Source organism: Triturus cristatus, chromosome 7, assembly GCF_964204655.1.
Source record: "Triturus cristatus chromosome 7, aTriCri1.1, whole genome shotgun sequence".
Lineage (NCBI taxonomy): Eukaryota > Metazoa > Chordata > Amphibia > Caudata > Salamandridae > Triturus > Triturus cristatus.
This window is the reverse complement of record NC_140590.1, coordinates 1869785269-1869802249: the sequence shown is the minus strand read 5'-3', so window position 1 is coordinate 1869802249 and position 16981 is coordinate 1869785269. Positions and strand designations below refer to the sequence as shown.

At 46.7% G+C, this 16981-nt stretch overlaps 1 protein-coding gene and 1 pseudogene across 1 annotated transcript; one reads left to right on the top strand and one right to left on the bottom strand.

The window, feature by feature from the left end:
• Positions 1 to 921: 921 nt before the first annotated feature.
• On the top strand, positions 922 to 5637 carry LOC146813549 (olfactory receptor 6M1-like). The gene is made up of 2 exons (XM_085615441.1): positions 922 to 1131; positions 4687 to 5637. The coding sequence occupies exons 1-2, from the start codon at positions 922 to 924 to the stop codon at positions 5635 to 5637; spliced, it is 1161 nt and encodes a 386-aa protein (XP_085471567.1).
• Positions 5638 to 14876: 9239 nt separating this feature from the next.
• On the bottom strand, positions 14877 to 15995 carry LOC146813548 (protein Cryzl2-like; annotated as a pseudogene).
• Between the last annotated feature and the right edge of the window lie 986 nt (positions 15996 to 16981).

Below are 16981 nucleotides of genomic sequence, written 5' to 3'. Positions count from 1 at the left end.
GTGGAGGTGTCTTAATCTAAGTCTTGTGCCTTTTAGAGGTTGCTGATACTGGCACACAACATGGGACACGGCTGCTTTGTGTAATGCTGTCATCCTTTTCTTTCTCACGACCACCTTCTTCTTCTATCACTGTGCTCTGAGCTGCTTCCCCTCTTTCATCACTATCACCACCACCACCACCAGCTATCTTTTTAAGGTGCTTCTCCCATCAAATTGTGTGATGTTTACTCAGATAGAATGCTTGGCCTCCAGTAGCGTAGTGTGAACCTGGCTGACCTTGAAGTACACTTGCGTAACAAATGGAGCATATTGCAATGTTATCCTCCTGCTTGCTAATAATAAAGAAGTTCCAAACTGGTGAGGAGAATATTTTTATTGCACCACTGCCAATGCCTGAAGAAATGGAATTAGTTGGCTGCGTCATTTGCCTCTCTGTAGTGTGTACAACTGTGGTAGTGGTCGATGCAGGTCTCAATGGGGGTCTTACAAATATGGAAGCCGGTGGTAGTGGAACCATATCCCTCTGAACATGTTGAATAGTAAGGGTCATCTCGGTGTCCTCTTAGCATCCCTCTATGCTAACAATCACTGGCTCAACCCCATCACTGTCACTTTTCAAATTCTAAGGCTCTCAGGAACCTTTCCCCACCCTTGTCTCACGGGGAGGTTCTCAGACTCAGCTGGGGTCGAATCCTGTCCAACTCATCAGAAGGGAGCTTGCTGAGGATGAGAGTACCCTTCCTTCCTCTTGCTGGATATTGGGAAGCCAATGATTGAAGAGCAACATCTTGCCCAGAAGGAAGCTCAACCTCCTTTTCTGCTCCTACTTCAAGAGGTACTGCTGCTGGCTGCAGCTCCAGTAATGATTGAGTACTAGTATGTGGCTGAGACACATCCAGTCCAGACTCACTGCTCACCACCATGACTGCAGTGGCTGTATCACTGAGATACATATGCTTGGGCTTAGTCTTTGGTCAGGGCAGTCCTGTTGATGATGCAGCAATGTTTCTCCCAGCTGTTTGCTGCCAAGAAGAGGGTGCACCAGGTACATCAAGTTTCCTGGAAAAGGTGTATGTCGGCACACCAGTGGTGGCAATATCCTTCTTCGCCTCCTCACTGGCCACTTTCCTGGTAGGAACACCCTTCTTTGGGGCCATCTTCAAGTTCCTTCTAAGCCCTGACAGGTGTCATTTAAGCTGCACAAGTTGAAGCAGAGGAGGACATCTGCCTGACAGTACTAGATGTGTTAATATCTCTTGTGCACCTAAAAGCAAACAAACAAACAAAAAAATCTGAGAAATGTTGCATTTTTAGTTTGACTCTACAGGCAATATAATTTAGTGAGGTCACATCACAAATAATCAACAACCGTGTATCTAGTACAAACCATGATAACATCATTGTTGAATAACATACAGATTGAAAATAAACTTATGTGTCTCTAACACCTATGAGACACCTGTGACAGGCAGGGGGTGCAGGGGAAAAAGCGAACAAAATAAAAGCATAGGCCTCTTTCTCCACCACTCAGCAAACGCACACAGTTGGACTGCTGAGAGGTCATCAGAGGCCACGTCCCCTTTCTCCATCAGTCTGCAAACATGCCTCCTGGCACACTACTGGTTGGGGGAAGAAGTCCACTTTAGTCCAGAGGCCCTCAGGAGTAAAGTGGAATTCATTCCCCAAACAGCAGAGTGCCAGGAGGTGCATTTGCAGAGTAGTGGAGAAAGGGGCAGGGCCTATGTTGAGTTTCTGAATGTCTTTTTTCTATTTTTTCAGGAAGGGCCCCCTTCCCCATGCTGTTTTGGGCCCTGGGGACCCCATCCTCTGGGGCCTGCCCCTTTAAAAAAAATATATATTAAACAATAAGGAAGGGGGACGCACAGCCTCCCTCTCAGGCCGAATTTGGCCCCAAGGAACCCATCCTGGGGGGCTGATCCTTTTCCTGTTTTTTATTATAAGAGGGAGAAGGGTCATGCAGCCCTCTTCCCGGGGCCATTTTCCATCCCAGGGACTCCATCCCCTGGAGCAAGACCTACATTATGGGCTCCCTGGTCCCACCCAGGGCACCCACTCTTATCTGTTGGGGGGCCCCGGCTAGAGCCTCAAGGCCCCCGCAGTCCCTGCTGGCTCCCAGTGTCCTGTAAGAGCAGGCATTGCTTTTGGGTAGAGGGAACTGCTAACATGCAGCTCCCTCTATCCAAAAGCAATTCTGCTCCTCTGTGGTGGGACCTGTGGCTGATGGGGGCTGTGTGGGTTCCCCGCATCAGTTTACATATGTTTGTGCCAGGGAGGTGGCGGTCCCTAGGTTACAGGGGTGCTGTATTGGCACCCCCATTTTACTTCAAAAACTGCCCCCGGGACCTGGCCCACCCGGGAGCTAATTACTAATGAAGTGCAGGATATTGCGCTTTGTTTTTTTAAATTTTTCAATTGGGAGTCGGGGATCTTGCCAAAATGCTTTTAAAAAAAGGCTTTTTTGGCCATGAGGGTCCCTGTGGGACCTCCCCAAGCGACCTAGGGGTCAGGGTATTTCTAGCCTGCCCCTCTTCCTTTTTTGTTAATCTTTTTTCTGTGAATCAGTTCAACCGAGTCACATGATGGCTGCCAACACTTCCTGGTTTGAAGTGTTGGCAGCCAATCAGATCTCAACACGAGATTGGGAGTGGTCACGGATCCACTATGTCCCTATATATACAACTGGAGATTTCTTTAAATATTTCCACAACTACTGAACGGATTTACACCATATTACAAAAAGGCACTTCCTTGGACCAACATCTACCCTCCTGACAAATTTGGTGTAATTCTGTTTAGCAGTCCGGCTTGAGCCGTGTCTAAAAACCAATGGGAATTAACATGTGGAAAACGTGCTTTTAAGCACCTCTGGGTATCAGCCCCCATTTGACAGATCACCCCGAAACTTTGACAGCAGCTGAAGTAAGCATCATATCAGTTTTGAAACTTTCGTCAAGATTCCTCAAACAGAACCAAAGTTATTGGCAAATCTCCTAACTATAACGACCTACTGGCGATATATATTAGATATAGTTATATATATATTCACTGAAAAAAACAAAGGTTACAGGGATGTTACAGTTAGGCTCAGATTTCAAAACCAGTGAAATTGACCTCCCCTTTTTCTCAGTTCTTGCTTGACAGATTGTCTCAGAACCTTCTATGCACAAGAATCATTGGTGAACTTTTTTTGCAAAATTTCATGAAGATTCGTGAAGCAGCAGCAAAGATATAGGCAAGCCAAAAATGTTTTTCCTATGGAAACATAGTCCTAACTATAAATCTAACTCTAACTATATATATAGTGCACCACTTCCGTAGGACTCCGGGAGCATGAGAACTCTTTGCTCCTGAACATTTATATATATCATCTATCATAATGCAAATGAAAAGTGACCAAGGGATGGACAAAGCACCGGGAGGAGCCTTCTGGACAGGAAGACAAAGTTGGAGCCTCTGTGGCACTTCCTTCCTGTTAAAAGAAAAAAGAAAAAAAGAAAAAAATATGTTTTGTGCTAAAAAACTTCCTCATCCATCTGATCCAGTAGAAAACTTACTCAAAAATTAAATTTCAAGTTGATTTTGCTGCTTTTTGAGTAGAAAATCTACCTTAAAAGCAGACCTCTGAAAGCTACCAATTGTGACCGTCAGCGTCTCAAAATGGGCTTCCTACCGACTGGAAATCTTGTTAGGTAATGCCCAATCTCGCTTGGTGTGGCCAGGTCGCTTGTTGGAGCCCCGCTCTGTTCCCCTTGTAATTTTGGTACTCGCGCGGGAGCAAAGTTCTGCCAAGCAGAGATTGGCGGAATGTGGCCAGACCTCCACCTAAAAGAGCAATGTGGAGTGACCAAACTTCTGCTAATGAATGGACTTAATTTTCCACCCACTGCTATTCACTGGTCAATCTCCCAGGGGCAACAGATAATTTAGGAATTTACGTCATTAGTGCTTTCTAATTTAAGAATTTGTTGTACATCGTCTGAGTAGTTATAACAAATTAACTGAAAAAAAATGATCAGTTCTGGAAAAGGATTTCATTTAGATGTTATGAAGGAGGGGTGGGATGATAGAGCTTTGAGGGACTCCTGCTTCTAACTGTGGGGTTCCGATAACAAATGAAGAGCATGGACGACATTTGCTCTATTGTGTAGTTAAGATGTGATCCAAGTAAGAGTGGTACTGTTTACGCCTGCTTTCTTGAGCTTTAGGATTAGTGTGTAACGATTGACTGTGCCAAAGGCCGCTGAAAGGTCCAAGACAAATAGGGCAGCGACCACATTCTGGTCTATTGCGTTTGTAAGGTCATCCCAGATGGAGATTAGGGCTGATCCAGTGCATCTTATTGCACAATATCCTGTTTGGAAGTCAGAAAGTAGGGAGTTTCATTCAATAAATTGTGATATCTGGCCAAAAGCTGCTCTTTCTATACGTTTGCCAAAGAATCATCTTCTATTGGTCTGTGTAGGTTGAGATTTACACTCGTAGGTGTGTGAAAAGCATTTTGTAGTACTTTAGTAGTATTTTTGTAATACTGCAAAGTGCCTTTTGTGAATAGGGCCCAGTGTGTGTACTTTAACTCAAGAAGTAGCCATAGTTGAGCGACGACCAAACAGTTCATCCTTGAAGCATATCCTCCTAGTGAAGTTCCTGTGTGCATCTTTTTTGTAGGTACTATATGGAACAGTTATGAAGCTGGGCAACAAGACAACAGTGACAGACGTTATTCTTGTGGGATTCACTGGAGGGACCGGGCTGCAGATTACCCTCTTCATCATTCTTCTATTAATCTACACAGCAACAATGGTGGGAAATGTTATGATGATAGTCTTGGTATGTCTGGACCAACGCCTGCACTCACCCATGTACTTTTTTATCTGCAACCTCGCCCTGACGGAAACTGCAAACAGCTCAAATATGATCCCTCTAATGTTAGTGCAGGTATTTGAAGTGCATAAAACAATTTCACTGACGTTTTGCTTTGCACAGTCCTTTATTTATATTTACCTTGCCACCAATGTATTCTTCTTCCTGACCATTATGTCCTATGATCGTTACGTGGCCATATGCAATCCTCTGCATTACACCACCATCATGCGTCGCAAGCTCTGCATTCAGCTTGTCATCGGCTCATGGCTGGGTTCTCTAATTGTTATCCTCTACCCCAATATCAAACAAACCATGCTGCCCTACTGTGGTCCAAACATCATAGACCATTTCTTTTGTGAGAGTCTGGGTATTGGGAAACTAGCCTGCATTGACACTGTGCTCCTCGGTAGCATACATCTAATCTCAGGACTTCTCCTTCTGCTCAGCTCATTTGGGTTGACATGTCTGTCCTACATCTTCATTATTTCCAGTATTCTGAAAATCCCTTCAGCAGATGGACGACAGAAAACCTTCTCCACCTGCAGCTCTCATCTGATCATGGTCACCATCATCTACGGAAGTGCCATCTTTGTTGAAGTGAGCCACATGCTGCATCCTTCCGCTGAGCTCTTCAAAACAGTCAACTTGTTCAGTAGCTTTCTCTCTCCTTTGATGAATCCTTTTGTCTATACTTACAGAAACACAGTATTTAAGGAGGTGCTAAAGAATCAAGTGTGTGGAGTTGTACGTTAACCTTAAATTGCACATCCATTTGTAAAGCAGCTTGTAATCTACACACACAAAACCAGCTCCCTGCACTTCAGAGAAACACAAAGATCATCAACTCTGTGTAAAGGCTGAGCTGGTGAATATTTTGATGTGGTATTTGGGATTGATGAATCAAACTCCCAAAGGACACTGTGAGAATCTGAAAAAAATGAAAATGGTTCCAAAGCAATGAATAATTAAGGCAAGTTCTTAGACAACCACCAACTGTGCACCTTTCAGGGGAGGGACAGCTGCAGAGAAACAAAACCTGAGAAAAGAGACGGCATGAAGTCCAGTTTTCAGAAGGGATGAGCAAACTTTCAAAGGACAAATGAGGAAGCACATCAAACTCTGCAAATTTAAATCTGAAGTTTGATATCTCAGTGTGTGAATATACCTTCTACATACATCATTGTGTAACCTGCTTATCATATGTTTAGATCTGGGAAGAAGCCCATTGGCCTTTCTTGCTTGTGAGACCAATTAACGAAGTGTCATTAGGTTGGGTAAACATTCAAAACAGTGAGATTTGAGACATATGCTTCTACAAAGTGTAAAGAAGCGAGATAGAGTTTGTCAAATGTGATGAATGTAGGACTAAGCTTTCCATGAATGTCACTGAGGCAGGTCAGCCTCAAAAGAGGTCCTGTCCCATGTAGAGATTGATTACTCACCATATAATCTCATTCCCATCTGAGCATATTTGCAGAAACATCCTTACTCTAGTGTTGTAAGATTGTGCTGACCCAGTCTTGGCTGAGAAACAGATCCTGAGCATGTGGCACTCCATCACAACAGAGGTGACCGGTGCTTCCATGTAGTCTATCTAGTCTGGGGCCCAGGCCCCATCAGACCTGCAGAACCTCCACGACTTGACCAAAGGACTCACCCTCATCAGTTACCAGAAGATTGTAAACGATCCAGAACGGAGCGGTAATATTTATCATCAGCACCTCATGAAAGACACACATCACATCACACCTGAGCTCTTGATACACATGTGCACACAAATCAAACTTCTCACCCACACTTTCAAAGCACTCCACCACACAGGCAAAGGCCTACCTAAAGGCCGTGTCTCCTTCCATCAACCATCCAGGCACCTCCTCTCAGCCGAACTCCTTCTTGTACATGTCCCATGCGTACTGAGGCACAAAACTGGAGGTTGACCCATCTCTTACATCACTCCTAAAGCATGGAACAATCTCCCACTACACATTAGGATACCCTTGTGGGTGACAGTGGGGTTTATAAATACTTACGACATAATATTAAAATCATAGAGTCCCTCATACAGGATCGGAAAGAAAAATATATATATCCACAAAAACGATATCCGGAGACCCGAGGCTGGGCCTTGCTGCAGTTCTGGTCGGGCTCTAGCTGCCCTGAACATACATCAACAATCTCCATAGTATAGAGATTACCAGGACACTCTGGGATGCTTCAGTTGTTTAATCGTACAATGTTGCCTCGTACCAACGCGTTTCGGCTTGTGCCTTGTTCAAGGTGTGGTTCTTCTTAGCACTGAAACTGCAGATTTACGGTGCCCGCCAGCCATAGACTATAAAGGTGTCCTGCCCTAGTGGGCTATTCACTGGATGTAATCTCAGTTACTAGTTTACTTTAATGTTGATCCCCATAATGAGGATGTGTGGCTGATCTTGCTACTCTCCATTATCAAACAGTGCACAAAACCTGTGTGCAGAAAATAAAAGTAAAAATAAAATGTATGTTAACATTGGACTGGACAAGTCAGCTCCAAAACACCACATAAATATTGCAAAAAGACTTGAAAATGAGGTGCAAATTAAAAATATTTTGTGTCTATACTGAGATGGTCAGTATTTTGAAGGAGACACACTCTGTAATGCATGAGATTGGACCCATCATCGCATGTTTGAGTTCATACTAAATTACCCCACCTCAACAGAGTTGAGTCCTATAGGTGTAAGTGTCCCGAAGTCTATTATAAACTTAGATGAAAGAATCCTGTTTACGTTCTCTGTTCCCACCCCTCTCCTGTGGTCCTACGGAATCCAACAGCACAAATGTCAGAACTCTATCATTTTGAAAGTGTGTTTCCTTAAAGTGTCCGGCTACTGGATAGTGCTCATCATTGCTCCTTATGGCTCGTTTGTGTTCCAGCGCTCTTTTCTTAGCCTTGTGAATAGTACTGCCAATGTAGTACTTCCCACAAGGAGAAATAAGACAGTTGATACCGAAGTCTGTGCCACAGTCAGAGCTCCCTTTGATTTTGAGTTCTCTATTGCTATTATTGATTTTCATGCAACTCAAACTGTTTACACAAGCCTTCAATGAATCAATCAATCAATCAATCAATCAATCAGAACATTTGTAATCGCACTACTCACCTGTAGGGGTCTCAAGGCCCTGGGGGTGAAGCTGCTACTGCTCGAATACCAGGTCTTGAGTAGTCTTCTGAAGGTTAGAAGTTCTGGGTCTGCCGTAGGAGGATGGGGAGGGTGTTCCAAGTCTTGGTGGAGAGGTGGGAGAACGACCTGCCACCAGAGGTCGCTCTTTGGATGCGGGGGACGGTGGCAAGGGCAAGGCCAGCGGAGCGGAGCTGGTGTTTGGGGGTGTAGAAGGTGAGTCGTCTGTTGAGCTATGCTGGTCCGGTGTTGTGGAGTGCCTTGTGTGCATGGGTGAGGAGCTTGAAGGTGATCCTCTTGTTGACGGTGAGCCAGTGCAGGTTTCTCAGGTGGGGTTTGATGTGGCTGCGGCGAGGGATGTCGCGGATCAGGCGTGCAGAGGCGTTCTGAAGGTGTTGTAGTTGTTTCAGGAGTTTGGCCGAGGTCCTGTGTAGAGGGTTTTTCCGTAGTCCAGCCTGATGCTGTCAAGGGCCTGGGTAACCGTTCTTCTTGTTTCGGTGGGGATCCACCTGTAGATCTTGCGGAGCATGCGGAGGATGTTGAAGCAGGAGGATGAGACGGTGTTGAACTGTTTTGTCATGGAGAGAGTTGAGCCGAGGATTATCCCCAGGTTGCGTGCATGGTCGGTGGATATAGGTGCTGCTCCCAGTGCGGTCGACCACCAGGAGTCGTCCCAGGCCGAGGGGGTGGAGCCGAGGATGAGGACTTCCGTCTTGTCCGAGTTTAGCTTCAGATGACTGTTCTTCATCCACTCGGTGATGGTTTTCATTCCTTCGTGGAGGTTGGTTTTGGCAGTGAGGGGGTCCTTGGTGAGGGAAAGGATCAGCTGGGTGTCATCGGCGTAGGAGATGATGTTGAGGTCATGCAGTCGGGCCACGTGGGCGAGCGGGGCCATGTAGATGTTGAACAATGTCGGGCTGAGGGATGAGCCCTGGGGTACGCCGCAGATGATCTCGGTGGTTTCGGAGCAGAAAGGAGGAGGTGGACGCTCTGGGTTCTGCCGGAGAGGAAGGAGGTGGTCCAGTCCAGAGCCTTGTCCTGGATCCCAGCGTCATGGAGGCGTGTGAGTAGGGTGCTGTGGCAGACAGTGTTGAAGGCGGCTGACAGGTCCAGGAGGATGAGGGCCGTGGTTTCGCCGTTGTCCAGCAGGGCCCTGATATCATTGGTTGTGGCGATGAGGGCAGTTTCGGTGCTGTGGTTGCTGTGGAACCCGGTTTGGGACGGGTCCAGGATGTTGTTCTCCTCAAGGTAGCGAGTCAGTTGTCTGTTGACGGTCTTTTCTATGAACGGGAGCAGGGAGATGGGTCGGAAGTTCTTGAGGTCTTAGGGTCAGCCTGGGTTTTTTGAGTAAGGCTTTGACCTCAGCGTGCTTCCAGCTCTCCGGGAAGGTCGCTGTCTCGAAGGAGATGTTGATGGCTTTCCGGAGATGGGGTGCGATGGTGGTGCTGGCTATGTTGAAGATGTGGTGTGGGCATGGGTCTGACAGAGATCCGGAGTGGATGATGTTCATGATTTTGATGGTGTCGTCGTCACTTATGTTGGTCCAGGAGAGCAGGGGATCGGTACGGATGGTGGCTGTGGGGGCGGAGGCCTCCGTGGCTGTCGGGGTGCTCGTGACGTTAAAGCTGTCGTAGATGTCAGCGATCTTGCGATGGAAGAAGGTGGCAAGGGAGTTGCACAGGTCTTGTGAGGGTGGGATGTCGTTGGTGTTGGATCTGGGGTTGGAGAGTTCCTTCAAGATGTTGAAGAGTTCTTTGCTGTTGTGTGCGTTGTTGTCTAGGCGGTCTTTGAAGGAGGCCCTTTTGGCGGATCTGATGAGGTGATGGTGTCTGCGGGTGGCGGTCTTGTGGGCTGCGTAGTTGTCCGGTGTCGGTTCACAGTGCCATTTCTTCTCTAGATTTCTGCAAGTTTGCTTGAAGGCCTGGAGGTCCTCGGTGAAACAGCTGGCTTTCTGGCTGATGTGTCTGTTAGAGGGTTTCTTGATCGGGGCGAGGGTGTTGGCGCAGTCATCGATCCACTATCTGAGGTTGCGGGCGGCGGTGTCGGGGTTGGTGGAGTCGGCGGGTGGGCTCCGGGCAGGGATTGGTTAGCTGGTCTTCGGTGACTTTGCTCCAGCAGCGGCGAGGGATCTGTTGGGTGCGGTGGTGCGTGGTGGGTTTCTGGAAGGTGAAGTGGATGCAGCGATGGTCGATCCAATGGAGTTCGGTGGTGTGGCTGAAGGAGACGTGGGAGCTTGCGGAGAAGATGGGGTCAAGTGTGTGGCCGGCAGAGTGGGTGGGTGTCGTGACGAGCTGTCTGAGTCCGAGGTTGTCGATCAAGGTGGTGGAGTTGGTGTCGTTGTTGTTCTCGAGGTGGAAGTTCAGGTCCCCGAGGAGGATGTAGCCTATGGAGGCGAGGGTGTGTGTACTGACGAAGTCGGCAATGGAGTCGCTGAACTGTGGCCTGGGTCCAGGGGGTCTGTAGACGAGAGTTCCTCTGAGGGTGGTGTTGGGATCGTGTGGATCTGGAAGTACAAGTGTTCGGCGGTGCTGAGGGTGTCGTCGGTGTTGGTCGAGACTATGAGGGTGTTCCTGTGGACGACGGCGATTCCTCCTCCTGTGCCGTTGGTGCGGTCCCTGCGGGTGATCTTGTAGCCGTCCGGGATGGCTATAGCAATGTCGGGTACCGAGGAGGGGTACATCCAGGTCTCTGTCAGGAAGGAGATGTCTGGGGAGGTTGAGTCGAGTAGGTCACAGAGTTCAACGGCGTGTTTGCGGGCAGAGCGGGTGTTGAATAGGATGCATCAGTGGTGGTTGCGTTCCTTCATGGTGGGTGGATTGGCAGATCGGATGCTGGTGAAGCTGCATGTCCAGCAGGAGAAGGGTCCTTGGGTGTGCTTCGGGCGGCCAGGAAGCAGGTGTGTGATCGTCCTGTGTAGAGTGCGTGGAGGGTGCTGGCATCGTAGCGGTGTCGGGCATCGTGGCGTTCGCGGGGCCAGGGGTTCTGGTGATGGGTGCGGTCCAGGCGCAGAAGGGCAGAGACGGGCTTGCCTTAGGCGCGCCTTCGGTGCGCCAGCGGCGCGGCTGCACAGCGGCCGCCATTAGAAGGGGAGGCGGGAGCGAGGAGCAGCTGGGAGGTGGGAGGGGATGAATGGGCGAGAGGGGGGGCGGGGCAGCAGGGGATTCAGCGGTGGGGAAAACAGTAGGGGGGAGCAGCGAGCGGCGAAGGATACAGGCGGAAAAAGGTCACCGGGCACAGTGAAGTACACAAGGGAAAAGGAAAACGATAAACAGAGTAAAAACAAATACAAGAATAAAACAGTTACAGTGCAATTACAATTGGGAATTGCCTTTCATCTCATGCAGCACGTGAACCATGTTCTGTCTGTGTTTGACTGGTCTCTGGCCATATTGGATGTGATCATGTTATGGCTCAGTTCATCTTTTAAGGATCTGCTCCTTCTGAAGGTTATCTGGGGTGTATCATGCAAATAATTATTCAGGATCTGGTCAGTTTTTAAAATATGATGTTTTTATTGAAGATCTTCCTGATTTAAAATGACTGGTTTGAGTATAAGGTGATCAATCTAATTTGACCCTGCCCTTCACCTTCGGTTCTCTTTCTGGGGTGGAGTAGGCTTGACCTGGGAAGGGTGTCGGCTCTCGCACTCGCTTGCCCGATGGTTTTGTTGCTGTACCCTCACTCCCTAAATCTCTTTGTCAGCTCCCTTCTTGGGTTTGTATTCTTCCTGGGGGCTCCAGTTCCGCTTGGCCCTTAGCAACTCTCCATATGAGATACCATAAATGAGGCTCGATGGGTGTGCACTGGTGGCGCTCAAAAGGCTGTTGCCCACAGTTTCTTTACGATGGAGTTTCATGACAAGCTGGCTATTTTGGACTGAGATTTCAACGTCTAGGACCCTATCCTACTTGTGTGTGCTGTGAAGTGTAAGTTCAACTCATTCTCGTTCAGACCGGTGACAAATGATACAGCAGAATTTTTATCTCCCTTCCTGATGACAAATATGTCATCTATGAACTTGGTCCACATCACAACCTGGCTATCCATGCCTTCAATTTGGATGGACACCTGATCTTTCCACCAGTCCATGGAAAGATTCACGTCACTGGGGCGAAGCAGAAACCCATCGCCGCTCCTTGGACCTGTTTGTATATAAATGAGTCAAAGTAGAAAAAGTTTTTTTATGAAACAATAACAGATCATGTCAATAAACCTCTCTGTATGAAGTAGCAGGGTCATCGGTCTTACCTGCAGAAAATGTCTTATAGCCTGAATCCCCAGGTCATTTCTTATACATGTGTGGAGGCTGGTCACATCTAGTGTGATTAGGACATAGCCCTCCTCCTGTTATATTCCATATAGGTACCCCAATATGGGCTCAGGTAATATCCTAACCCTTCACCTATATTATTCCCTGCATTACAAACATAACCGTTCTTAGGGGCTGACCTTTTAACTAGATACGACCCTGTACACAGAATGCGGGATTCTCCCTGGTAAAGCCCTCATAAAACACCCAGGGAGACCTTTGGGTATATAAACATCACATCTTGCTGAGACAAACAGAGGAGATCAGGATTTCCCTGCCGACACACACTGACGCGAGACGCTGAGGTTCCTACATGCAGATACTCCAGCTCGCAGTGGTCTAACATCCCTTGCGGGGAGTCCAACTCAAAACCTAGACGGGGTCCCACAGTCTCTAACTTCAGGTAATGGGGTTGACTTTAACCTAGAGGAATTCTTGGCTTAACACATACATACATGCTAGGTACACCTAGGTACATCTAGTTAGGGTAGCATCAGAGAAGTACGCATTTTGTTGTCATGTATTCTGTATACTTGCCTGTATTCATGGTTATAGCAAAATGGTAGAAATCTACCATCCTTTACTTTCCTAGTCCTTCTTATCATTTATATCTGTTACTGTCTAATGGTTGTTTTAGCACACCTATTTTACACCAGAATAACGACTGTTCAATAAATGCTTATTGAAAAACATCCCTACCGTTTATTCTGTGTATCTCTCTGAGACTTAGTGAGCACGAGTCACTGAGCGAAAAGTAGAACACTGTTTCCACGGCCCTGAGGGATAAGGGTTGTCATGTTCGATAGTTGCCATGAACTATTCTCTCCTTGGTAATAGGAGTTCCTAGTGGCACTGTGAGCTAGCTGGTACACAGGCCAACATACCGGGTGGGGGTGTCTAGAATCAGTCTGACACCAGTCCTACAGTGTATGTTGTCCAAACGTGTAGGTGCTATATAGGTTTTATAGGAACTACACGACACTCCCAAGTCACCCCAGAAAATCATGGTAAGGAAATGAGTAGGTTCTTTCAAGTATGCAGGTAGAGCTGTCACAAATGGCCTGAGGCAATGATCATTTCCAAGAGGCAGCCAAGAGAGGACACACTAGGTTTTCCAGGTGGTTTAAGATCATTTTTATGTATTTTGGGAAATAAGTAAAGAACTGGGATTATGAGATGTTCACATTTAAGTAATCAAAATTCTTCCCATTCTAGGAGGCCATTGTCTCTCCAATCGACCAACATTTCTCTGTACTTCATGTTGGAGGACAGAACCCCCTGCTTTGCTAGATGGCTTGTAGCACAATTGATCATTCAATTGTTTTTTCCTTCTTCCAGGTATTTTTTTTTAGACCAGACCACTATGTTACCTACTTTGTCTGACTATAGAATTACAATGGAGGAGCCCTTTTTAAGGTTTTATAAGGCACCCAGTTGTTCGTTCGAGAGATTTCTTCTGACTTAACCCTTAGTACTATACCTCAAACCATTCAATTCCTTCATGATGCGCTGTTCGGACATCTCTAGTGCATTGCAATGTGAAGTAGGCATGAAAGTGGATTTAGGTCTAAAATTACTAGGGCATGTCGAATCAACTTCCACACCCTCAGGGTGTGTAGGTTCAAGAAGGGATCTTCATGGCTTACAGTTTCATCATCAATTTGGGCTAATGAATGAAAGAATTGATCGCATCATTGTTGTCGAATTTTCTTTCGAGTTACTGGTCCATTCATCTAGTAGCTCAGGTTCAGGATTTTCATATGTAGGTATTGTATAGATGCGGAGTCCTTTTGAGACTTTTCCCACATCTATGTACTCCTGCAAAGATTCTGCTTTCCCCCATTGGCCATCTCCTTTTTGTCCAGTTTTTCAAATTTTTCATAAAATGATAGAATTTTCCCACCATCTCCGATGTTCGTTTCCATCTTTTCACTCGTTCCTCTATTTTTTCTGGTGTTATGATTAAATGAACAAACTGAACATACTTGTCATGTCAATGCATGAGAATTCTATCATATAACTGCATGTAAATGTGAGACTACGCAATGCTGAAATTTGACTTTGATAATATGTCTCTTACCATTCTTTTATCTGGATTTTATCAAGTACATAGATATCAGTTTTGCTCACGAATAGCTGTAATTTATATATGCTACGATGGCAGCAATTTTGCACTGTTCTTCTGATACTGAGCACATCTGGAGCCCTATGTTGATTGTAATGAAAAGTTTCTGTAGAAGATCATGGCGGCTCTAGCACCACACCGTGAGCAAGGCACAAACCAAAACGCAGTCATACGAGGAAACATTACACGAATAAACAATTGGAGCATCCCAGAGTATCCTGGTAATCTCTAGACTGTGGGGATTGTTGGTGTATACATATATTTGAAGGCAAATTTATGAATGATAAGAAGACATGACTTTCTGAGGGAACTTAAACAATTTGAAATTGCTGTGTCTCTGGTCTCTGTTTAGTGGTTGGTACGGTGGAGGTAACCCATCCTCCATGTGATACCTGGCACTGCCACAAGTGATTGCTTCCTGCTTCACAAATCATTGCACTGGAGGATTTTCTGGGATTTTGGCAGTTGTAGGGGACATCAGCATCCTTCTTCCAAGCAGGTTGCTGTTTGGTTTATGCTAGTTCAAGAACAACCTTTCCCATGGACTGGCGCTTAGCCAAATACGCAAAAGCCTCGTTCACATTCTCCAGTTGAAACACCGCCCGACATACGGCTGAATCCGGGCCTCTTGACAATGCTGGACTACGGTTGAAATTGACCAGGAGAACAAGGGTGGGTCCATGTTTCTGTATCGGCCCCAGTATACTCCAAGAGCGGACACATTCCTCAGAAGAAGCTGATTGGTAGGAACTGAGCCGATGTTACCTCCTGCAAAACCCACCACCACAATCCGCCCCTCCCATTTCAGACTGCTCAGGGCTTCTTTGAAGATATCTCCTCCAACGGCATCGATCACCACATCCACTCCTTGTCCGTTGGTCAGCCTCTTCACCTCCTCTTTCAGGCTACACTGGGTGTAATTCACAGTGGAGGTGGCTCCCATCCGCAGAGCCTGCTGACATTTTTCATCACTGCCAGCTGCTGCAATCACCTTGGCTTGAAAAATATTGGATGCCATCTCAACAACTGCTTGGCCTGTGGCTCCCGCTGCTGCAGTCACCAGAACCGTCTCCCCTGGCTGTACACGTGCTCGGTGCTTGAGTGCCAGGATAGCAGTACCATAGGACACCGGCAAGGCAGCCGCTTGTGTATAGGACACACTTCCTTAGATGGACCACAGCATCTCTTCCTTGATGATGCACTCCTCTGCCATAGCACCAGCGCCAAGGCTCACACTGACTACACGATCACCCTCTTCCACTGCTGTCACTTTCGGGCCAACCTCCAAGACGCAGCCAGAGAACTCCATTCTGGGAGTGAAGGGAAGGTCGAACTGCTCCTGGTACAGCCCCTGGCAAGCTAACATATCCACAAAATTTAAACCTGCACAACGGATGCCCACCCGGACCTCATCAGGCTGCAGCTCGCGAGGGGACACATCTCCAATCACCAATAGCTTTTTCAGCGCTCTGAATAGTGCCGCCCGATAGGCCCTTTGGGTAGTAGAACGACCCATCCCATCCCAGGCATCCAATCCAAATGCATCATTCTGGGATGTGCATCTTCTGCTTTTCCACGTTTCTCCAGTTATCTCTGGCCTCCCCCCGTCATATCCCGAGTCAGACCTGAAGAAGCCCCGCAGAGCCCCCAGGAGTGGAGCCCTCGGGCCGCAGCACCGGACTGTCGCTGCGGTGTATACATATATACATATGTACCTATATATACATAAATTCCGACCACAACCTGCTCATAAATAAAACAGGGTTTGACACAGCACAGGATACCAGTTCCTTTCACCACTGAAATTTATTCTAAATCTTTCGCCAAAATGACGCGTTTCGGCCGAGGCACTGGCCTTTTTCACATTACCTGGGCGCCGTGTTAAACTCATTTAAATTGTATTGCACCGATCACATAATGCATGGACATGAAAGAAAGAAACTGCAAATGCATATTTTCTGTTTTTAAATTGTTAAGTTTGAACTCATTAATTGCTTCCATGCCGACCCTGCTATAATTAACATAGCACAGCTACTGCACAAAATAAATGCAATATAAATACATAACTACATCAATTTGGATGTAGATGGAAATAAATTGACCTCCACTATCCATAGGAAAGCAACAGCAACTAATCCCCTGCTCCATGTGAATAGTGAACACCCTAAGGCTCTGAAATGGAGTATACCATGCAGGAACAACAACAATGTCCCCACCCACCACGGAAAAGCAGAGTAATTGATGAGACAGGAGTACAGTCAGTTCCACGTCCTGGCCCACAGGTGAGAAATTTACAATCTAGTAAAAGCATACACATGATAGATAATCTTGTTCAGAAACTAGATATACTAACAAAAGAGGTTGGCAACCTAAAACTAATAATTAGTGAATTAACAAGTAATAACGGGCTGGCTTGGGAATCTGTTTGAAATGAATGTTGTGCATGTTGTAAGAGGAGACTGCCTGACCCCCTAATTCAAGTCAAGAATAACATGAGCATAA